The sequence below is a fragment of the Sander lucioperca genome, chromosome 14 (genome assembly GCF_008315115.2).
Source record: "Sander lucioperca isolate FBNREF2018 chromosome 14, SLUC_FBN_1.2, whole genome shotgun sequence".
Lineage (NCBI taxonomy): Eukaryota > Metazoa > Chordata > Actinopteri > Perciformes > Percidae > Sander > Sander lucioperca.
The window spans coordinates 20324523-20348177 of record NC_050186.1 but is presented as its reverse complement, the minus strand read 5'-3'; the positions used below and the strand labels follow the sequence as shown (position 1 = coordinate 20348177).

The 23655-nt window shown below is 38.4% G+C and overlaps 3 protein-coding genes across 3 annotated transcripts in view; 1 reads left to right on the top strand and 2 right to left on the bottom strand.

Moving 5' to 3' along the window:
* pkhd1l1.1 (PKHD1 like 1, tandem duplicate 1) overlaps positions 1-507 on the bottom strand; it is a 48958-nt gene extending 48451 nt beyond the window's left edge. The window contains exons 1-2 of the mRNA XM_031295688.2: positions 387-507; positions 196-276 (exon numbers count right to left, since the gene is read on the bottom strand). Coding sequence (XP_031151548.1) covers positions 196-276; positions 387-444 — 139 coding nt within the window. The 5' untranslated portion in view covers positions 445-507. The remainder of the gene's footprint in view (positions 1-195; positions 277-386) is intronic.
* A 3741-nt stretch (positions 508-4248) lies between these two features.
* LOC116047146 (transcription and mRNA export factor ENY2-2-like) lies at positions 4249-6508 on the bottom strand. Its single transcript, XM_031295691.2, has 5 exons — positions 6244-6508; positions 6063-6133; positions 5879-5949; positions 5725-5799; positions 4249-4510 (listed from the first exon to the last, which is right to left on the bottom strand). The coding sequence occupies exons 2-5, from the start codon at positions 6128-6130 to the stop codon at positions 4434-4436; spliced, it is 291 nt and encodes a 96-aa protein (XP_031151551.1). The 5' UTR covers positions 6131-6133; positions 6244-6508; the 3' UTR covers positions 4249-4433.
* A 49-nt stretch (positions 6509-6557) lies between these two features.
* The window catches only part of nudcd1 (NudC domain containing 1), a 43790-nt gene continuing 26692 nt past the window's right edge, over positions 6558-23655 (top strand). The window contains exons 1-5 of the mRNA XM_031295690.2: positions 6558-6789; positions 11176-11330; positions 14898-15083; positions 17563-17746; positions 18555-18743. Coding sequence (XP_031151550.1) covers positions 6675-6789; positions 11176-11330; positions 14898-15083; positions 17563-17746; positions 18555-18743 — 829 coding nt within the window. The 5' untranslated portion in view covers positions 6558-6674. The remainder of the gene's footprint in view (positions 6790-11175; positions 11331-14897; positions 15084-17562; positions 17747-18554; positions 18744-23655) is intronic.

The window sequence follows — 23655 nt, the reverse complement described above, 5'->3', positions numbered from 1 at the left end:
GTAACTGTTTGATTAGTCTTTAATCATTTTTAACTAATATTAATGTATCATAGCTGAATTAAAAAAATTATGTTCACAATAGTTCTTAAAGATACATTTTGGCTATAATAAGATTTAAGCATCATTGTTTTGGATTAAATGTTACCCTTAACAAATCTGTAAAGATAACCTTTATCTGAGGAGTAAATCTCTTACCATATCCGGAAATGGTGAGTCGTGTTGCTCCATTGGAGCTGCCTAAATGCGGAGATATGTAGTCAACGCGTTGTTGAGCACCTGAAATAGAAAACAAAACTTACATATACACCTAGAACAGAAAGTATATTAAAAATACTGATGATTAGATAAACTTCAATTATTATGGTACTTTGTAACTGGCTACTTACTGCAGCAGCAGCACCAAAGTGCGAGGAGGAAAGCCGCCGGTTTAATCAGAGACTCCATCCTGGAGATTTTCCCAGACTCCCCTGCTGCTTCACCTGCAGTCTGCTGTGATGGTGTAGCTAGCTGTTGGAAAACGGTAAAACACTTAACACCAAAAGTGCTATTTGAGTATACTGTCTGTGAAGTTTTAAGAAAGTCCACATAAGGCAGAATTGGCCGTATTTCTGACTGTTTTGTTAAATAAATGTAATTATGAAATCTGAAGGATTGTTAAATTATTGAAAATCCAGATATCATGAAGAATTAAAAAAGAGTTTTAAAAAAAGAAAAGTCAAACACACCATTGAGATTAGACGCAAATACATTATTTTTATAGAATTATAGCCACATACTGATTAAATGTACTCAAATCTGTAACATTTACAAGAATTGTTGAAAAGAGATATTTTCAAATTAAAATGTGATTAAAAAATGTAAAAAGCCCACCTGTTGAAAACTTGGTTGGTACCCCTTGACTCTTTCAGGTGTTCAGATTCAGGTTCAGGTGCCTACAGACAGATAGAGACACTGCCTGTACACACACAGGACAGTGCACCAACTCTTTATACTGTAACTCTGCTCAGTGTTCCGCCTTCTCACCTGAAACTGGGAGGAGGAGACTGTTGATATCAACCCATCGTGCTGCCAGATCCATGCAATTAACCACAAACGCCATCACAATCTACATCTATTGATGAAATGAAAACCAAACAGATTTGTTCATTTCCTGTCAGAGGGTGAAGCTGGGTCTACAGTAAAAGTAGGATGACTAACAGCTTCGTTCTTGAGAATATAAACCAGATTTTGATGAAAGTGAAGAGCTAAAAACTATAAGAAGCTCAAAGTGGGTCTGTCAGTGATAGGCTACATGTCAAAGTAATTAGAACATTACCACAGAACACCACCTTTATGAAGCAAACTTGGTGATTTTTTCTTTTTTCTTTTTCAAGCTGTAGTTTTGTATAGCTAATATCCACTTGCACTATGTACAAACCTGTTTAACTGCAAGGCTGTTGGATTGTATTAAAATAAATGTATACATGCAATTCAATTAAAAGAGGCCCTTAGCTTTGTAAAAAAAAAGAAGAAGCAAAGTATTACTTAGAACAGGGGTGTCAAACTAATTTTAGTTCATGGGCCACACAGCCCAATTTAAAGGTCCCATGGCATGACAAATTCACTTTATGAGGTTTTTTTAACATTAATATGCGTTCCCCCAGTCTGCCTATGGTCCCCCAGTGGCTAGAAATGGCGATAGATGTAAACCGAGCCCTGGGTATCCTGCTCTGTCTTTGAGAAAATGAAAGCTCAGATGTGCCGATCTGGAATCTTGCTCCTTATGAGGTCATAAGGAGCAAAGTTACCTTCCCTTTCTCTACTTTGCCCGCCCAGAGAATTTGGCCCACCCATGAGAAAGAGAGAGACATCATGGCTTGCAAACAAGCAAAGTGGCAGTCAGGCGGCAGTTGGTCAAGGCCACACCCCGACCCTCCACCTTGACCCCCCTCTCTCCTCCTCAATAGCATTTAAAGCTACAGAGACAGAAATGGCACATCCTAAGGAAAGCTCATTGTGGGACTGGCTCTAGTGGCTGTAATTCTGCACCAAGGCTGAATTTCAGGAAAGAGACTTTAGATATAGTATTAGGGGACCACTAAGGCCTATATAAAATTACTCTGTGACAAAGTGTGTGACAAAGACATGCTCCACTGGCGGCTCCTGCATGACCAGTAGCCTACACTTGACAGTGTTTAGCCTGTAGGCCTACTTAAGCACATGGGATCTATAAAAGCGTATCCAGCATAGAGCTTACTACTCTCATTAAGACAGCACAACACCCAGTGGAGAAATAGGAATATTAAAAAATTGGAAATAATGACTTCTCTGCAAATTTCACAGTCAGTCATCCAGTGGGCTGCACTAGACCCTTTGGTGGGCCAGTTCTGGCCTTAGGGCCATATGTTTGGCACCCCTGACAAAGAAGAAGGTGGTGTGTAGTACATGTTTAACTTCATCATCTCACATTGACTGACAGGTGCATCTGGCCAGGATAAGCTGCCTGTCCAAAAAAAATGTTGCACTTGACATTCAAGAGAACAACAGCATAGTCCCACAACACTTAACATTAAGAAGATAATGGCAGTTCTGTCATTCTTTCTTTCACTGCTATTTTTAGCACAGACCGTCAATCATGTTGGTAGGAAATGATGAGAGAAAAATGAAATGCTCCTGGAAGTGAACTTATAAATAATATGACTTAAGTTATTCACCCGATAGAAAAATCACTATTTTTGTCAAAATCACAAGAAAAATCTAAAAAATAATAATTCGATAAGTCCAAACATTTATGTACAATTTTACTGTGGGACGTAGGACTGAGAAATATTTTGTTGTTTAATTATAAGCCTCTACAGTATCAGAAAACTCAATGTTCAGTACACAAGTAAAACAAGTGATTTTCCTTATATCATCCATTGACTTTCACTCATTTGTAATGAGGTTTGGTTGTTTTTCAGTAAGCTATTTAGTTGATAAAATGTCAAAATTACACTTTGCACTTAAGAGTAATCAGTGACCAAAACAAATTAAATTATTATATATCTTTATCAATAGAGCAGTAAGAGTAGTAAAGTATTGAGCAATAAAAATGATAATACTGCATTTTGCACAGATTAAGATATGACATGTTAAAATGTGAGATTTAGAGGTGCTTCTAATCAAACTGTCAGCAACAAAGCAAATATTGTATTTCCCAACATATCAAAAAAAAATGTTTAACTTAAAGATGTTGGATTTAAAAAATGTATGCAAATAATCATAATTTTGTGGAAACTACAACCTCAACATTTTAGGCTGTTCTAATAATAGGCTACTTCCAGCAATCGCTGCAAGCATTGGCGATTCAAGACCCTTTTTAGGGGGGCTCAAGCCCAAACTTGTGACAGAGGACAAACAATTACAGGTTAAAAGGGCTTGAAATTGGTTTAATATCCTGTGTGGTTGTCATCGATGCTACGCACCTGTAACCCAGTCAAGGAAAGGGTTAACAAAAACGTAGTTTTGGCCAATTGGAGGAGGTTGTGCCAGACTCCCGCCTTTGGCTGAGTCTCTATCTGATCTGCCAGAGGGAGAGCGGGAGTGCGGTTGTGAAGTATAATGTTGGTAGTCCCCAGAGAAGAAGTTGGTAATGTCATGGCGCAGATTAGAAAGTAAAATTGCTGAATGTTAGAACATTGTGTCAACTTCGTCATTATTACTGTGACTTAAGGCGCTTTCACATCTGTAGTTCTGTGGACTCGGTGCGATTCGGGGGTTAAGTTGCAACACTGTTGCATTTTTCATTTGGTTTGGTTTGCTTTCACACTGCACGTTGTCAAACGCACCAAACACTGTAAACACCGATTTACATGTGAAAATATGTTGACTCTATATATACATGCTAAAAGTATTCACGCTAAAAATATTGCATTTTTAAAAGGAGTCTGTTGGGTTTAGTGCTAGCAACTAGTGGTGGGCGGATTTATCCAAATATTGATAATATCAATACCAATGTTGGTATTGAACAATACCAGTGTAATTAGAGCAATACTTCGTCTTCATACATAACATCCTAAAGAGCCCCATAACCATGCATGAGAGGTAGACAATAACATTTCTGTCATACTGTCGACAGTCTTTTTTTAAATCCAAATAACTCATCATGCTGTCTGTCAAGAAAGGTATGATGGGAAAAAAAAGTCTGCATTTTTTTTGGTCTGAACAAGGACATCTATTACATGTCAAACAGGTCTTAAGCAGTATTAAAGAACAAGTCAGGACCCCCAGTGACCAAAATAGGCATGACTTTATTTATTTTTTCCAAAACTGATGCATAACAAACTAAAATCAATATGAAAACACACAATACAAAATAAAAATAACACTTCAGTATCGCTCACAATGAGAACAATTTGGATTTTAATTGTGGCTCTACAGTGAGTAAAAAAATGTCTAGACGGGAATGGTCTCATTCACAAGGTTGCGTGTTGAGCTAGAAAAGCTCTGATTCTCTGCAGGAGCTCTTTCTTCACACTGTCTGGTACGAGTGCTGCATAGGAGAGAAACAAAGTGTTGATATGTCAGGGTTCAGTAAGAAAAACTATTACTAAATGTACCAAAGAATACCATTGTCTCAACAGAAACTGAACATTTTACATTTGATAGTATCTGTAAAAACATGGGCCAACAATTTGCAGCGTACGTTTACAGAGCAGCTTTTGTGTCTGTGAAGCTCTGATTGAAAGAAATTGTCATGCTGTGTAAGTGAGAGATTGCAATTTCAGCATCTTCTGTGAAATTGTACTCTTTGTTTTTTTACTTAAAAAGGTTGAGTCTGCGATTCTGGAGAAATATTGTTAATATTAGAACTCAACACCCAAACAAATCCACCCCTCCAGTCAGTGCTACTTTAGAATGTTAGCATCTGCCAGATTTACTGTCCCTCTCGCTCTCACTGCCTTTCTATTTATACATCCATGGCCTTTCCCCTGTCCTGTGAACGAACACGAACGGAATAGTGTTGTGTGGCTTGTTTGTTTCCCCATTTACAGAGCCAGGGATGTGTATGGACACCGGGTCTTTTTTCCAGTGCACACACAGGACGGACACCTAGCGGAACATGAGGAGACATTCACTGAATTTGACTAAACATTTTTGGGATTAGAACTGCAGACTCCACCTTTAAGCACTTTGACATTTTTGATGTACTGCACTGCTAATCAACGTTTACGGAGCAATAATCTCCTTTTCAGAAACATGCCAGATGTAAACTAGCCAAATGTGGAGCCATTTGAATTTCACAACTGAGAAAAACATTATTTATTTAAATCTTTTGAAATGTAGAGTTTGAACCCTGCAATAAAAACAGTGGTGACTATTGTATTTAGTACCTTTTATTTTTGTTTGATTCATTTTATAAATAGTATTCTAATTTATCTTCCATTACCAATCACTTAAATGTCTCTGTGTGGGATCAATACATTTGAGATGTCTTGAGCATTATTTCATTCACATTTGCCCAAAAATGTGGTATCTTTAGAAACATTAGGATCTCCACTAGATTTAAAAAATAAAGTTTAAATCTCCTAAAGTTTAAATACTTGGATCAACCAAAGTTTGACTGTACAGCAGGAGGTTTCAATGACTGACCCAGCAAGGGTTTCTCATTTTCTTAAGCAGATTTTACACACAAAACATGAGTAAGTTTTTATTTCTGCACTTCTTCCACCCCCTGCTGTCGTGTTTGCATATGGAGATCTGTACCTCTGCCTTTTGGTGTGACTTCTGTGACCAGGTCCTCCACTGTGACATGCTCCAGACCCTTTTCTTTGATCACATCTGCACAAAATAATTGATGACTTCATATCCAGATCCAGTTTCATGGAAGCATCGTTACACACACATACAAATACAATACCTTTGCACTGTGCTTTCAGCTGATCCTTCCATCCACACTCCACCAGCTTTGCCCTGAGCAATTCTTTCAACCTGCGGTCACACATTTAGTTGACATTATTTAAACATAACCACAATGACCACTGCTGTCTCTTAAACCGTCCCTGACCAAAATCACTGAGATAAAAGAGAAACGCTTGACTCACCGCTCCCGTTCCCCCATTTCTATCAGCTTTTGGTTAATTGCAGCCCTCATCTGGGAGTCTTTGCTCATGATCTGTCTCAAACACAAACAGTAACGTTAGCAATTTCCGTTTGGATTCAACGATTGCAGGTGAATGTGAAACAAAACACGTTTTATTTTGCTAGATATCAGGGATACGTTACCTTTTGTCGAGATGGATCAGCTGATGAACATACAGTCCCTTCACATAACCGTACCGTCTAAAAACGTTAAAAGCTTTTCGGTTCCGCTTTGGCTGCCGTTAATTTGCCACAGACCGACAACATCATTGCTAAAACCCGGGTCAGATAGCGCACTTTATCTCCAGATGAATCCGTTTTTGTTGGGACGACTACATGTTTTAAAACATTTAACAGTTATCAAAACGATTTGAGAGAAATAACAAGAACTCTTCGAAAAAAAAGAAGAAATACAAGAAATGCAAGAACTCTAAATCCCATGAGCGCCCGGGCAGGTCATGTCCGCTGTAAAATGACTCCGGGTGCGTCAAAACAGGACGCGTGTGCCGGACTTCTTCAACATCATCTTCTTGCTTCACATCAACTTGTAGACAAGTCTGTCACATTTAAAAGTCATGGCTTCGTCGAATTATTCCTTGAAGGTCAACAGAGAGCTGTTGGACCCTAACTTTGAAAGTTACAGGTTATCTCTGGACGCCATACCAACGTACAACGTTGAGCTGGATGCTGGTGAGAGAAACTAACTTACACTACAGTTAGCAAGTGTGCTAGCATAGCCACTGATACCACAATGAAAGCTCTGATTCATCACTTCTGCCATAGCTGTAAGCAAACATAAGTAACACACTTAGTTATTTTAGTTTACAGTTTACTAATAGTCGAAAACGTCCCTTTGTTATGCCAAGTAATTTGAAACATTTAAAGCTGCTCTAGCTGTAGCCAAGTGGCTAACGTTAAAGGTCCTCCATTTATACTTATACTTTAGGTCAGTGGTTCCCAAACTTGTTGCATTTTTTAAGAGTCCTAATACAATGTTTGTGCAAACAGGTTAAGGTTTTCTGACATGCTCATATCACGTCATTAAGGGGCTTTTTTCAGGGGTCAAAGGACTTAGTGAAAATAAATGTTTTGAGGTGCTTTTTGAACATGGGCAGGCATGAGGCAGAGCAGACGTGTAATGGTAGACTGTTCCAGACTGTGGGAGCATTGGCAGAGAAAGCCCCAAAAGTCTGCAACCCGGTTATTGGGGGGGGGGGGTCCAGCAGGTCCAGCAGGTCCAGCAGGTCCAGCAGGTCCTTGTCAGAGGACCGCAGGGAAGGTAACTGAGTGTAGGGGTGGAGGACATCTGTGAGAGTCCATGGAGAGTAGAGTATTTGTAGGTGAGAAGGAGGATCTTGTAGGTGATGCATGACTGACTGACAACCATTGGAGCTGTCAGAGGATGGGAGTGATATGCTGCCAGGGCTTTGTGTGGGTTAGAACCCTGGCAGCATAGCCTGAATGCCAGCCGAACTTAGCCCCGCCCACAACATTTGAGGCCAGGAAGTTTGGTCTAGACTTGATCCGTTGTGGAGCAACTATGCTCGAACAAGAGCTGTTTGCACCAATCAAATTGTCAGGGCGGGCTTTATACGATGATGGACAGATGATCAACAGTAACGTAATCAATCATGTCACCAAAGAGCGCTTGTGTTGAATTTGTTTGAATGTCCAACCGTTCTCTTAATACATCCATGGAGCAGACCCGCGGGACATATGACGGTTCTCCCGAGGTCCTGTAGCTGTAATAATGGATATATCTAATGGCTATAATTCACCATGTGTACTATTGCACAACTGCTGGGGATATCGCCTAGTAGCTAATATCAGCGGTAGCTAGTAGCTAACATGGATGTAATAAGAGAGCTGTAACCAGGGCTGTAGTACTCAAGTCCGGTCTTGGACTTGAGTCCGAACATAAGACCTGTGGCGTTGACCTAGCGGACATTAGCTAATGTTGGCGAGCCAGCCAGCAACTTCGGCAGTAGAGTTTCGGCGAGCTAACCACGACAGTATTGTCACCCACAATCAACCTTATGTATGGTGGCACTCAGTTTCACCTCCTGGTGATGATAATATATGATGATATATAGCCTATATACTTAAGAGACACGAGAGAGAAGCCAGGGACAACTATGCCTCGCTCAACATATGTCACATACTCTGATTGGTTGTAGGTCTATCCAATTGAGTGTAGAGGCATTTTTTTTCCTGGTTCGTTTGAAACACGCCCCATAATCACAGCCCAATGGAGCAGTATCAGACTCATATTCTGACCATAGACTGTATATAAGAATGGACCAACAGATCCCGTTGCTCTGGGCGGAGACCAGTGAAGGCCACTTTTCTGGTGATGGCTAGGGTTACTGCGCAGCCTCCAACTGAGAGAGACGACGTAAATGTGCCGTGAGCAACGTGTCTGAAAGTTGTAAGTCTTCTGGTATCTGTGCCAAGAGAAATCTCAATCATTCCCAATCTTGCAGAGACGGGGAGAGCGTAGGTATATGTAAGGAGATAATATGGACACAGGCTAATTATTGCTAACTAAAATGCTAGTTAACATTAGTAATTACACTTAAACAGCTAATGTGAGACGAAACTGCCTGCGAGCTTCTCTTGTACAATACGGTAATTCCTCTACTATGCGACAGTAAGTCGCGAGGTTATGACACAATCGTTAGCCTATTTTTACAAAAACGTCTGCTACGGAGCCATAACGTGAGATACAAGGTAATGGAGCCTTTTATACATTGTCGTGTTTCTTTAGAAATAAACAATGGACAAATAGAGTCTTTAAACGCTTCAGATGTAAAGTTATTCGCTGTCAAAGTGGCGTCAAAATGAATGGCAGTCAATGGAATGCTAATGGGAGGCTTTGTAGCATTAAAATGGCGCCATAGGAGGTTCGCGGTCCGAGGAGAGGCTTACCCCCTTGATTCTGACTAGAATCAGAATCAGAGTATGATGATGTCAGGCTAATGGCAGCAGAGTTGTGGACATACTGGAGTCTGCTAAGGGCCTTGGTGGGCAGTCCAGACAGGATACCATTGCAGTAGTCCAGACGGGAGGTGATGAAGGCATGGATGAGTGTCTCAGTTATTGAATGTGTGAGTGAAGGCCGGAGTCGTGAGATGTTTCTGAGGTGGTAGAAGGCTGAGTGGTGATGTTGTTGATGTGGGACCGGAAGGAGAGAGTGGAGTCCAGGATGACGCCCAGGTTGCGCAACTCAGGAGATGGGGAAATGGAGCAGCCATCCACAACCAGGGCCAGGTCTCCAACTTTCCTGAGCAGTGGTGCAGGGGCCACCACCATGAGTTCTGTCTTATTACTGTTAAGTTTGAGTAGGTTTCCTGCAGGCAGTTGACAAGTTGTGCGGGTGGGAGATGGGAGGAGGGGTTTGTGCTGATATAAAGTTGAGTGTCATCAGCGTAGAAGTGGAAGTTGAGTCCATGTTTACGGATAATGAAGATGCAAGTTATATATTAATGAAATGAAACCCCTCTCATTGTAATTGTTTGTTATAATTTCTTCTAAGGATGAGTTTGCAGGAATCCCGACTGATTGGCTTTGCATAGAAGAAATAAAGTTACTCACGTGGAGATATTTAAAAAAAATATTCCTTGGAATGTCATACATTAGAGATATTTCTTCAGAAGTCATTAGAATCCCTTCTTTAAAGAGGTCACCTACTATTTCTTTCTTTGCTCATATCTGGAATCCTGCATCCAGCTTGCCTGGTTTAAATGAAACATTGACCCACACTGGGCTGAATTGTGACAGAGTCCAAAATGTTCATATATTCTGTTACTTCATACCATACATTAACCATATTAAGAACTTAGGATGTGCACTATGTGTTCTTAAGTACTTAAGCTTGGCTGAATACAGGTACACATGCAATGGTACCTTAAAAGAACCTGACTCTTCGTCCATCCAAGACGGAGCATCTGCAGAAGAAAAATAGAACATTAATTCATTCATTATAGTTCTCAATTGTGATGTTTAATAGAAGCAATATAGAAATTTCAGCCCCCCAGTATAAAATGGTAGATACAGCAGAGATAAGCGCATTCAAGGACATTTCTTATTCCATATATTTCCTGAAGAGTGCTGTGAGTTCCTTAAACATTCCTGCAGGTGGCGCGAGAGGGATATTTTGACATAAATACATACATTTAGGCAATATGTTAATTTTTATATATATATATATATATATATTTATTTATTTATTTATTTATTTATTCTCCCTATCATGGATATAGGTAAGGACATCCCCCTTTTCTTTAGATTTATGTACTGAGTTTCATATTACTTCATAGTTTGTTGGTGCTGTAGATTCTAAATGATGATGCCCAAATATGTAAAATTAGATGAGATAAAGTAAATAAGTATTGGTTTATATATTGTTTTTCATTCCTGCTAAGCAGCATTAGTGATGATTTTGACGCATTTACTTTATATCTGGAGACAATCCCAAACAGGCCGATTAGATCTAACAGTGGATGTGTTTAATTGTTTTAAGAATAAAATTACGTCGTCAGCAAAAACACCTATTCTGTGATCTCTGTTGCCAATTGTAAACCTCTGTATTTATGTTAAACTGCACTACAACAGAATTTGTACAATCCATTTGAAAACAATCTTTTTAACCTAATCTTACTTGTAACCTAATCTCACCTACTTCTACTTAATGTTTTATTTATTTCTTATTGTAGCTATGTTACTTTATTTACTTTATACACTTATTGACTTGCTCTTTCTTACACTTATTTTACCTTGAATTTGACTGTTAGCAACTGCAACTCAATAATTTCCCTCAGGGGATCAATAAAGTATTCTGATTCAGATTCTGATTTGACTACTAGATCTAATTGCTATTGCTAGTGGTTCAATAGCTAGTATGAACAGAAGTGGTGATAGAGGTGAGCCTTGGGGGCGTGCTGTACTCCTTTTTAATGCAAACAGTAGTAACTATAATCTCACTTGTACATTATTGAAAACAAAATGTAAATATAATCAAGCGCTTTCTTTTTGTATACATTTTTTTAAACTTGTGCTTTTTCATCTATACTGCAGCTGTGGAGGAAGTGAAATTGAAGGATACTCAGTACACCCTGGAACATGTGCGGGCTTTTGGCATGTACAATTACCTCCACCTAGACCCTTGGTATGAAGATAGCGTTTTGTTTGTGGACTGCAAAGGAAGGGTTCTCAGTCTCACCGTTACCCTGGTAAGCTTTTAAATCCTCCTGCTTTTTCTTGGAAGTTCCTGTATATTTATTCTTCATGTCAAATAAAAAATAAAAAAATGTTAGTAGGCTTTAATGCATCTGACACACCAGTAGGTGGCGACTAAATACTAGTGTAATAGCATCAGCCTAGATGCATTTGACAGGTGATGTCAAATTCCACAATATTAACATTTTACAAGCTGCAATATTAATGTCACTTATTATCATTTTCATAAATTGCTGTTCTCTTGTTTAAGATAATTAGAGACCCTTAGAGAGGGAGTGAGAGTCTCAGTATTAATGGAGAAAATTTAAGTTTCTATTCCTTCTTTTGTCTATTATGGGAATCGGCACGGACGATAACGTTTTGGATAAGCCCTTGTATGTCTGTCTTTAATCACAGGAGGGATTACATAATTATAGAGCTGCAAAGATTAATCAACTATTAAATTAATTGCCAACTATTTTGATAACGATTAATCGGTTTGAGTACTTTTTTTAAGCTTCTGGAATGTGAATGTTTTCTAGTTTCTTCTGGCATTGTATAGACCAAACAAATAATTCAGACTAGAGACTAGAGACTACAGGTTTGTACAAACCTTCAGATCCACATTTGTTGCCCAAAACCAAGATGCTGTGATGAGACTCAAATCAGCCCAATGACCTTTTCAGCAGAGACTTCTTTTATGTCTAAGACATCATTGACCATGATTAAAGATAATTGGTGCCACATCAGTGTTTTTTATGTCAGAACTGGCCTAAATGATGATCATCAGGCTATAATCCTGTGAGATAGTATGTCTGGCTTTCAATGGCATCATGAAATTACTCTTTATGAAAATGTGTTGCTCAAATTCTAATTACAATCATCACATGATAATTATCGTCCCTCGGCACATTGTACATAGGCGGTTCACACTCTGTTCATGGCATTAACAGCACGGATGCTGGAGAAAATGATCTCAAAGGTGCATCATACATTAGGTGGCGATATAATACGCAGTGTCACGCTCCATGGCAACAACAGGGTAGCTGCTGCATAGTCCTTTTGCAACACTGTTACCTCACGCAATGAGTAATTGATGCTCCTGTGTACCGGCATATCTATCTATTACTAATAAGGCTCCGAGAGTCGTGAATCACATGCAAAGCCAAGTCACATGGGCCGCCACATGACAGTTGGTAACTTCTTCTCTCCTTGATGTGCATGTGTTTTATTCAGCTTTCATGTTGAAGTTTTCTTCTTGTGGCTTTTATAACCGAAAATTATGGAAATCGTGTTTTTGCTATGTTTTTATATCAGATTTAATCAGAATTTTCTTATGGGATTAGAGTGCCCTATTCAATATGAAAGCAGTGACCTGTAGTTCAAAGCCTTCTCATATTAAGTGTCTGTCTGAGTCTTTGTGAGTCATCACTGGACTGCTCAAATAAAGTAATTTGATAGTTCGGTAGCAGTGAGAAGAGAATATATATATATATATATATATATATATATATATATATATATATATATATATATATATATATATATATATATATAGTGTTGTGTTCAGAATAATAGCAGTGTGTTTAAAAAAAAGTGAATAATGCTCAAAATCCTTAGAATAGCTTTTAATTCCATAATATCAATGCATTGGGAACACTGCACATTCAATTTCAAATCAAAACATGACCAAAGTTGATCAAGTTTGTGTTATACCTTTACAGAAAGTGAAGAAAAAGGAATATTAGGCTGTTCAAAAAATATTGCAGTATTTGCATTTTTCTTTACAAACTCAAACTGAGAAATTTACTGTATAAACTGAAAAATGTCTCAAGGGTTTGCTTTACTTTGAATCACTGCACTAATATTTAGTTGCATAACCATTATTTCTGAGAACTGCTGCACATCTGTGTTGCATGGAGTCGACCAACTTCTGGCACCTGTGAACAGGTATTCCAGCCCAGGACGATTGAACTACATTCCACAATTCCTCTGAATTACTGGGTTTTGCCTCAGAAACAGCATTTTTGATGTCACCCCACACGTTTTCTATGGGATTGAGGTCTGGGGATTGGGCTGGCCACTCCATAACATCAATCTTGTTCATCTGGAACCAAGACTTTGCTCGCTTACTGGTGTGTTTTGGGTCATTGTTTTGTTGAAAGACCCATTTCAAAGACATTTCCTCTTCAGCATAAGGCAACATGACCTCTTCAAGTATTTTGATGTATTGAAACTGATCCATGATCCCTGGTATGCGATAAATAGGCCCAACACCACAGTATGAGAAACATCCCCATAATATGATTGTTGCACCACCGTGCTTTACTGTCTTCACAGTGTACTGTGGCTTGAATTTAGTGCACGGGGGTCGTTGGACAAACTCTGCGGCCCCTAGACCTAAAAAGAACAATTTTGCTCTCATCAGTCCACAGAATGTTGCCCAATTTCTCCTTTGGCCAGTCAGTGTGTCCTTTGGCAAATTTCAACCTATTCAGTACATGTCTTTTTTTCAGCAATGGGACTTTGCGGGGGCTTCTAGCTGATAGCTTTGCTTCACATAGCCATCTTCTGATCGTAACAGTACTCACAGGTAACTTTAAGTCTTTTTTGATTTTCCTGGAGCTGATCATTGGTTGAGCCTTTGCCATTTGGGCTATTCTTCGATCCATTCGAATGGTACTTGACCGTTTTTTCCCACGTCGTTCAGGCTTTGGACGCCATTTCAAGGCATTTGAAATCATTTTGGCTGAGCAGCCTATAATTTCAGTATTTCAGTGTGAAATGCACTATAACCAGCACGCACAACATTTGCTTCCTTCCTTCCTTAAATATGGGTCATAACTGACACCTGTTTCTTCACAGAATCAATCACCTCACTAATTGCACACAACACCGCTATTATTTTGAACATGCCCCTTTCAATTACAGATTCAAATACACAGAATGAGCAGCATGCATGTCATGACTGTTGGTTTTCTATGACTCTACAACACTTACTAGTACATGATTTGCCATGTAGAAATATCACTTCTACCAAAAAATTGGATTTATGAGGTTAGTGATGTTGGACTGCTATTATTTTGAACACAACTGTATCTCTATCGATTGTTGAATGATAAAATCAATTCAATGTTGAATGACCCACTTTACATCATTCAACAATCTTTTCCTCTAGTGTAATCCATTTTGTACCATTCCGTTTCTTTTCTTCCCCACTAGTGCTGAAGCAATTACGAAAACGGTTTTGATTACTGAGTCACTTTAAAAAAAAAAAAAAAAAAAAAAAAAAAAGCCAACATCTTTTCTGATTCCAGCTTCTCACATCTTTCTTTGTCATATATCTGCTGCTCAGAGAAAACAAGCAATTTGAAGATGTCACCATAGGCTTTAAGAAGTGCATGTTTTGCATGTCATAGACCAAAGGAATAATCTTTTTTGATAAATCAAGAAAATAATTGTTAGTTTACTCTAATCTCTCCCTGCAGATATGAATGAATCAAATATAGGTCAGATTGATGCAGAGACAGTAATATCTTTTGCGCATGTAGTACTGACTGAAGGGTCTGTTGTGAATCCAGGACACCGCTCTGTGTAAGCCAAGAGAGGTGTACCGTATAACCCCTGACTCCAGCCGGTGTGAGGATCGCCTTTGTGCATCCCTCAGCTTCACCTCAGCGACCTGGGCGGCACTTTCTGATGGTGCTGGTCGACTGCACCTTCTCCGAACCGGCAAGAGGGGAGACAGCTCGCATGTGAAGTGGGAAGTAAGTATACCTTCTGGATTAACTGTTTTTAAGTAATACACTAATGCATTTCAAAATATTTTGTGTGTTTTCCATAATTTAGAAATCTTTCGTTAGGATATTGAGTGTATCTGTTGCAATGTAATCTAGCAGTCAATGTGAAGTTAAGAGAAGAGTGTGTGTGTTGTGAAGATATCGGTAATAAATGGACTCATTGACCAGGTATTTGTATGCAGTCGGGCTTCTCTGCATTACATTACCTTCTTCAACCAGACAGCTGTAGACACTGATTTAGAAATACTAGTTTGAATTAGCATTTTATTTATACAATACAGACAAATATGCATTATAGACCATTTAAAGCCAGTTGATGCTAACAGTTAATGCTGTGGCCTTCATTAAAGCATCTGTTACAGCCTAAAAGGATGATGCAGGGATGAATCCTTTTGTTATTGAATTCAAGGCTATTCTAAAGTTTTATATTCAGATGCACTGACACTTCTAAACTCAAAAGCTTTACATTTTACATTTGGGTAAGGGTTGGTTACAAGGGGGTGATAAGATGCGCTCCTCATTACTATTTAAATACTATAGTCTTGTCGCTGTCAGCAGATAATGTAAAGCAGAGGTGATCCTGTGCATCCGTGTATGCATCATATGAATACTGAATAGTTATAGTGATTTGATTTCAGGTTGTTGGGGAAATATTTTGCATGTGTAGCTGGCTGATATATTTAGTTTTTAAAGAGACCTACCACTAACCAAATTGACCCAAGTTTGACTTAAAATGGTTGATCAAATGTAAAAGTAAATCTCTTTCTACATTTTGGCAACATATTTGCTCCTAAGTAGGGCTGAACGATTAATTGCATTTGCGATAATATCGCGATATGTTAAAACGCAATTTCCTAATCGCAAAGGCTGCGATTTGGTCACATGACTCGCGAGAGCAAATCAGTGTGCACTCTGCAGAGAAAGCATCAAGTAGCACGCTAACGCTATGCCGTACCTTGAGCTGATTTCTGTCATTCAAACAACTCTGAGTTGTAGTTTAAAACTTTTACGGCCTTTTTAATAAAATGAAGGGTTTTATTCGGGCTTGAGTCTATACATGCAGTTAATGGATACAGGCACACAGAACTCAAGGCTCGGTTGGCAACGATTAGCTCTGATTAGTGGTTAGCTCCGTTATAAAGATATGGAGTGGAGGAGCTGCCACTGAGAGGGGTAACAACCAGACTGATAAATGACGTTCGGGGAGCTTTCACAGCAGCGTGGCCGCGGTGTTTCAACAGTTTTATTAGTACAGTTAATCCCATGGCAAGAACACCAGCAACTAACTAACGCAACGATAGCCTCTCAGTCTGAACAAGTGCACACGGCAGCACGCAACTTCACGAGGGGGAGGGGCTGGAGGCAGCTCCTCTCTGTGCACTGTAAAAAATTACACTGTGTGTGTGTGTGTATATATAGATATATACTATATTTTTACTTATTTAACTGTCTAGTGTGTAATTGTGTGTTCATACTATAAATGATTATATTATTATTCTTTGTTGAAAAATACAGAAGACTAAGAGCTTAAAAAAATAATCGAATATCGAATCGCTATCGCAATATTTGGGAAAAAAATCGCAATTAGATTATTTTCAAAAATCGTTCAGCCCTACTCCTAAGCACTAATTTCTGTTGCATTTCTGTATCTTGGATATTCTCTTAGTTAGAAACCTTAATTTCTCCAAAGTGGAAAGTTATCTTTTAGTTTAATACACAGCATAGATTACAAAGATAATTGAAGACAACATGCCAAACATGACTTTAAAAAAACATAGATGCAGTTGAAAAAGTCAATATAAATATAGAGTAAAATTGTTAAATGTTGTTAGAGGGAATAAAGGAGACTATGCATGCACTATGCATTGTGAAACACCAATCCTCTCTGTATTTGGCAGTAACGACTTCCTGGACACATATTTGTTGGCTCTTAACTCTATAGTGCCTTCTTGAGGGTCAAAGCTCAATTTAAAGGTTTGAAAATGTGGGAAGCATCATTTCCAATCTAAATCTTGTTTTTGTATTTTAATGATATATCTCGCTCTGTCCAATTATGAATCAATTAATAGTGAAGGCATTAAGATGTCATTATCAAAAACATTTTTTTTTTTCAAATATTTTGTCCAAAACCCAAAGATACTTAATTCACAATGATATAAAACAGAATAAAGCATCTTTACATTTGACAAATTGAAACTAATGACTGTTCTTGCTTGATAATTTACTTAGATGACTTTCAGTTGCTGAAATGATTGGAGATTAATTTACGATATAATGGCCAGTTGTTCCAGGTCTAGTCAGTGGTTTTGTGCACTTGGTATGAGTTGAATGTCCATTCATTTTATATAACTCTGTCACAGATGACCACATCTGGCATTTACTTGTATGAAAAGATTGATCATATTAACAATAATGCCAGCTAACAGATTTAATTCTTTACTTGTAGCCACTGTTTAGTGAAGACATGGAGGAGCCTTTCACCATCCTCCACAGCATCTCACATGTCCAGGATGGAGTCCACACCATAGAGGTCCTGCTGCTCCGCATCCAGAAAGACCCACAGGAAACTAAAGGGAGTGGTTACTCGGTGTCTCTTGAGTGGATCACAGTCGCCAACACTGCAGGACATGGTGGGTGGTGTACTGGCCTATCATCATTTCAGTAATTGAGCATGAAGTGAAATAAGACAAGTGTGTCAAACATTATAAGGTGAATCATCTGAATTAGTATTTAAATTTCAAGCCTGTTATGTCATTTTCATGTTCATTTTTTACAGTATTCATACCCAGTAGACGACAGAAATCCTTTGTTAATTCAACCATACTAGGAAGTTAGTCATGGTCTGCCATTAATGCGGTTTAATTATTGTGCTCCAGATGAGATTCTAAAGCAAAACAATGGCAAGGAGAATTTTCATTAAAGTCTTTGGCCCTTGCTGAGAAAGAAAGACACCCTGACTAATGATTCAAAGATTGGAAAGACAAAAACTTAAGCAGCCTTTTGAGAGTCCCTTCCTCAGTAAGTTGGATTTAAAGATCCAGCCCTCTGATATCTGCCAGCTGTAGAATATTTTTCGGTTGTTCGTTTATCAAATATTATTGTAGAGGGGAATGTGAGTCTCCTAACTCAGTGTTGTCGTACAATATGTTTTAATTCAAGGTATCACCAGTATTATCATTCTCAATATGCATGTATCCATGTAGTATTCTTAAAGACTATTTAATCAATATTTGCAAACATGTACAAAAACAAATGCTTTAATCCGTGATCTTATGAAAGGCTTCTCCCTTACCATGACACTGAGTTGACTAGGGGCTCGGTGAATTTTTGAAGGATTATGTATTGTTGGTAGTAGGTATAAGCTCGAAAATAAATGTACTATCCTGTTACTGTGTCAGAGTTCAATGTATCACTGTATCATTTGGTTTCCACATGCAGGTCAGGAGAAGAAGTATGAGGTGAAGAAGAGGAGGGTCCTCAGGGGGAAGTCGGTGCCTCACTACGCAGCGGTGGAGCCACAAGGGAAGGGGTTAATGGTGGCCTCGGAGAAACCGTTTGCCTTCACACATGTGGACGGGCGTCCTGTGGAGCTGCCTGACCCAGAGCCCATGGAGGTGGAGAAGACAGGTGGGTCAGAGGTGCTGCGGAGAAATCTGCAAGCACACTGCTAGAAAGTTACTAGAAAGTACTGTGGTTAGGATAGAGGTTGTTTTCTTTACATCACAACTCCACCATTTATTTTGACACTTTAAAATACATTATTGAGCCATGCCCCTCCCTGTTATTTTCTGTTAGAAACCAAAGCTCTCCAAAAACACTCAAGCAAATTCATTTTAAAGCTGCAGTAATTCTTTTTAGGCAAATGGGGTGAGACGATCTCCACAACAAGTTGAAAACACTCGCATATTGTCCCTTTTGTAGAGTTGTTATGGGTACTGTGATTACTCTTTCTATGTACAGTCCGTAGACACTGGGCAACATTATCGCTCATGTTTTTTTGCCTTCTGACAAATTCAAATCCATTATTCCCTCTCCTTTTACCACTACGTCACCACCAACTCCTTGGAAAGATATCTTTATATTTTGCTGCTTAATGCTTCACTTCCTTTAACAGCTAGTTGCTAACTTTGTCTGTATAGTGTTTGGTGCTGGGTAGATAGTGTACATTAGGTTTATCTGACACTTTTCTTGCTAAAAATAGTTACCTACTGCAGCTGGAAACAGGGTTAATGAGAGCAGAAATTGCAGGCAATAAAACCATAGCAATGAACTAAAACAGGCCAAAAGTTTACCTAGAGCTGCAGAGTTTGGTAACAATTCTCTGTGGTTGTGACTGCAAGTGACCGCTTTCCCACATAATTAACCTATTATGTGTCAAGCCTTGTGTACAAGCATGTGCATATTAGTATGCTAATATTTGTAACCTTTGCAAAGAAAAATTCAATTGCAGCTTTTTATTTTTATCACTATAAATTTCAGGCAGCTCTCTTTGTTGAAATATTTTATGTGCAGAACTATTTACGAAATAGTGTTTATTATATCAGAAGTTTTGACACTGACTCATGCTTCAGAATTTGAGAAAACACTAAAAGAGGTTTTGACATGGTTTGGCATTGATCTATATATCTATATAGCCAAAAAGTGGCTTCTTTCTTTTTTTTCTTGTTAAGATCATAGCCTGAAACTGTCTGTAAAACTGTTGAAACAAAGTGAAATGCAAACGTCCTCTGCGCTCCGAGCTGCTGTTCCGCCTTCCTCCATGAAAGATATATCATCACACCACTCATTTCTTGGCATTTTTGTGATGAGTTTCTGGTTGTTTTCAGTCAAGCAGCGTTGGCTTCTTCTGCCCATTACATTTAGGAGGCCCAAACTGACGAGTTGGGTTGTAGCCATAGAAACGCCTGAGCAGGCAGCAAAATATTCCTAATCAGACAGGGGTCTCTGTCAGATCTGGCATTTCCAGGCCATTTATTACTGCTCATACTGACATTGTGTGTATTCCCTCAACAGCAGTGGTGCATTAAAGTGTCTGTTTAGTTTAGTCAGTGAAAGAGTGAGAATTTGGGATTAATGCTTAGGTTTGCGATTTATGAATATTATTAATTAACATATTTGTTAAATAATTGATTATTCAATTAACTGTTTTGTCTAAAAATGTCATGAGTATTGATTAAATGCCTGTTACGTAAGCCTAAAGGGATGTCTTCAAATTGCTCATTGACCAACAGTCAAAAACCCAACAGTGTGAATATCACATTCTCACATTTTTGAGACTGGAACAAAACAGTATTTGTTTTGTATACTTGTTAAATGACTGTCATTTTTGTTTTATTTCTAATCCGTTAAAAGAAAAGATTGACATTTTGGGAAATGCGCTGATTTGCTTTCTTGCCGAGGCTTGGATAAGAAAATTTATACCACTCATGTCTGTACAATAAATATGAAGGTAAGGTCAGGGGAAGCTTAGCTTATTTTAGCTTAGCATAAAGACTTGAAATATTGGGAAACGGCTTGTCTGGCCAAAGGTGTCTATAGTCTGTCCAAAGTTAAAGAAGTTAGCCTACCAACGGCTCTAAAGCTAGCTGTTTCCCTCTGTTTCCAGTCTTTATGCTAAACTAAGCTAAGCTCACTGCCTCTTGACTGTAGCTTCATATTTAACCTACAGACATGAGAATGGTGTCAGTCTTCTCATCAGACTGCAAAAAACAGAAATAAGGAAGTGCCCAAAACTATGTATGATTAGTTTAAGATTCAAGTTAGATTCTTGACTTGGCTTTACTTTTGTGTTCCATATACACTACCTCTATAACCATATCATTGTGGTGGTTTTCACACCACCAGAATGATCCTGTGTCTGGACTGAACCAAATGTTCATATCCAACTTTTTTTTTGTTTGTTTTTTAAATATCTTTTCCTGTTTCAACACTTTTTTATGCTCACAACCTCTAAACGAGCAGACAAACAGCTACCCTCTTTTTCAAAAGATATAAAAAAGATCTCAGGTGACCGAGACAGGGCAAAGTGTGTCTGTTGATGGCGCAGAAGCAGAATAATGGCAGCTTTTTTAGCCAATCCTTTTATCAGCGCTCTGCCTTTCTCCTTTCCAAATGGGAGAAGTGGATTAGATGTCAAGAGACGAGGCGCCTTCAAAGAATGATGTGAGAGGAGATGCAAATGGGGGAGCAGAGATGGTGACTTAATGGTGCACTGATGGAGAAGACCTGCTGATATATCGTATATATACTGTATAGATAGAGAATGCGTCCAAATCAATGTTTGGAAAAGTTTCTGAAATATGATCATCCCAGGAAAACAAAAACACTTCACTTATAAATATATACGGTATAAATGCCAAGAGTACTAAAGAGTGACTATGGATCATTTATGTAAGTAGATTAGTTCTGTGTTGGTTTGGCATTGTGTTTGTACAGCACTTCAGCCAACAGAATGTTTAAATGATGAACATTAGAAAGGCGAAGAGAATATTTGGAAATTAAATAAATAATTTGGCAGCTCCCCTCTCCCCTTCTCTTTGGTTTCTTTGTTGATTCAGTCGACAACAAAAGGTGATAATGAACATGTCTCAGTTCCTCACGTCCCTGCCAGATATAGAGCAGGTCTGTTGGTTTGGAGCATCATAATTGGACCAATTTCAGTGATTAGGCTTTGCCAGTAATCACAGAGTGAGTGTGGAAGATGAGCATAGTTCTGGCACAGAGCTTTCTCTATAGGAGTTTTGTTTATGAGAAACTGGCACAGAGTTTTCTGTGTATGAATCAGTGATATTTACTTTCTTTCGTATCTAAATATCCTCCATAGTTCTGTTTGTTTTTTAATCAAAGTTATAACGCCGGCCTGGATCGAAGCAATCTGTTCTCTCAAATCATAATTTTGTTTTATTTACAGCAGACTGTATTTTATCTCTTTCAGAATATACTGTAAGAACATACTTATGACATTGCAGGTTCAGCATGCTGTGTCTATAAGTGTCTAATTTTCTTCACTAAAGTGCCTCCTTTTTAAGGACTGTTAAGATGAAACCAAAAATGAAAAATAATCATCCTTTTGTAGATCATAAAAAAAGAAGAAAAAAGACTAGGACAGCACACAATTAGATTTTTTCATTGCCATACTGACGTGGACATCAGGGTTACATCACATGTGATGTGAATCAAATTAAATTTGTGGTTTACCAAATTCCGTTGGTAAAACAAAACTAAAGATCTTTGAACGCAAGTGTTCTATTCATAATCATGATGATAAATCATAGGTGCTGGGCACTTTAAAAGTCACAGCTTGAGTGAACTAAACTACAGTACATGGGCATTGAGACAGTGGCGATGCCACGGAGAGGTGGTAATAGGGACAGATTCCTTCTGAGATGAGAATGAGATTTCCTTTCCCATTTCTTATGAAGTTAATATTGTGGTTCCATCTGTTTGGATGTATTTGGCGTGCTGGCTGCAGTCACCTATAATTAACTCCACCTGTCTATATTGGTTGTGAAATTGCCAGAATACATGCTGAAGAAGGTTGTCTTGCCTGAAACGTCCGTGTGGCAAAAAAAAAATTGAATTGGAGTGCTGTCCTAGTCTTTACTTTTTAAAAATAAATACATTTACCATTTAATTTGAATGCACAATGTCTACTAACTCAGATAAATATGAGGGATATCAACATTATCGGCCTCTCTGGTACATCCTTTCTGGCAATTTAGGGATGTGAATCTAAAAATTAAACAACATATAAGGACCTGGGGGATTAGTATTATCTGAACTAGTAGAGAATACTATACAGTATTTCTGAATTAATTCTGTGATAAGGTCACTGTATTTTGCTCTTATTAAGTACGCCTCACAGCTACATTACAGAAAAGAGGAAACCTTAAACCTGAGCAAGAACTCAGAGAAAAGTACAAAACTGTAGCCTGAAAGAAAATAATGTATGAATCTCCCTTCTGATCAGCAACAGATGAAAAAGACTGTTGGTGAAAGGTTTCAAGGGGACTTTATTTTAGAAATATTTATCACTGAACAACCTCTGACTCGTTTATGAAAATGTGATTTAAGCACAAGGCTGCAAAACTGTTTCCGATCAGAGTTGTTTGCTATGTTTATGATTATGTACCTGGTAGCAAAAGTAATTTTATCAAGCATCTGTGGACTATTAAAGAAGGACACAAGGCCGGCTGCTTATACATTTTCCAACAAGACTTCTGCTTCATTCTGGGTATACAACTGTTATCACACTGCCAGTACAATATATAGAAGGTAACTCTCTCTCTGACAACTTATTTTGTTGATTCATTACCACACAGTTAAAATGATTTCATTGTGGATCATGGAATGCTAACACGCCAGTGAAGGTGCTAAGTCAGAGGCAGAAAATTGGCTTCTTAAAAATGTGGGCAATAGTGAGAACAGATTTGTCTCTGTTAAAGAGAAGCGGAAATGCAGCCATCATGTTTTTGAAAAGGGTCTATAAAGGAAGTAGTTGAGTGCCAATGCCTGAACTGATTCAGTGCTGTGTTTTAAA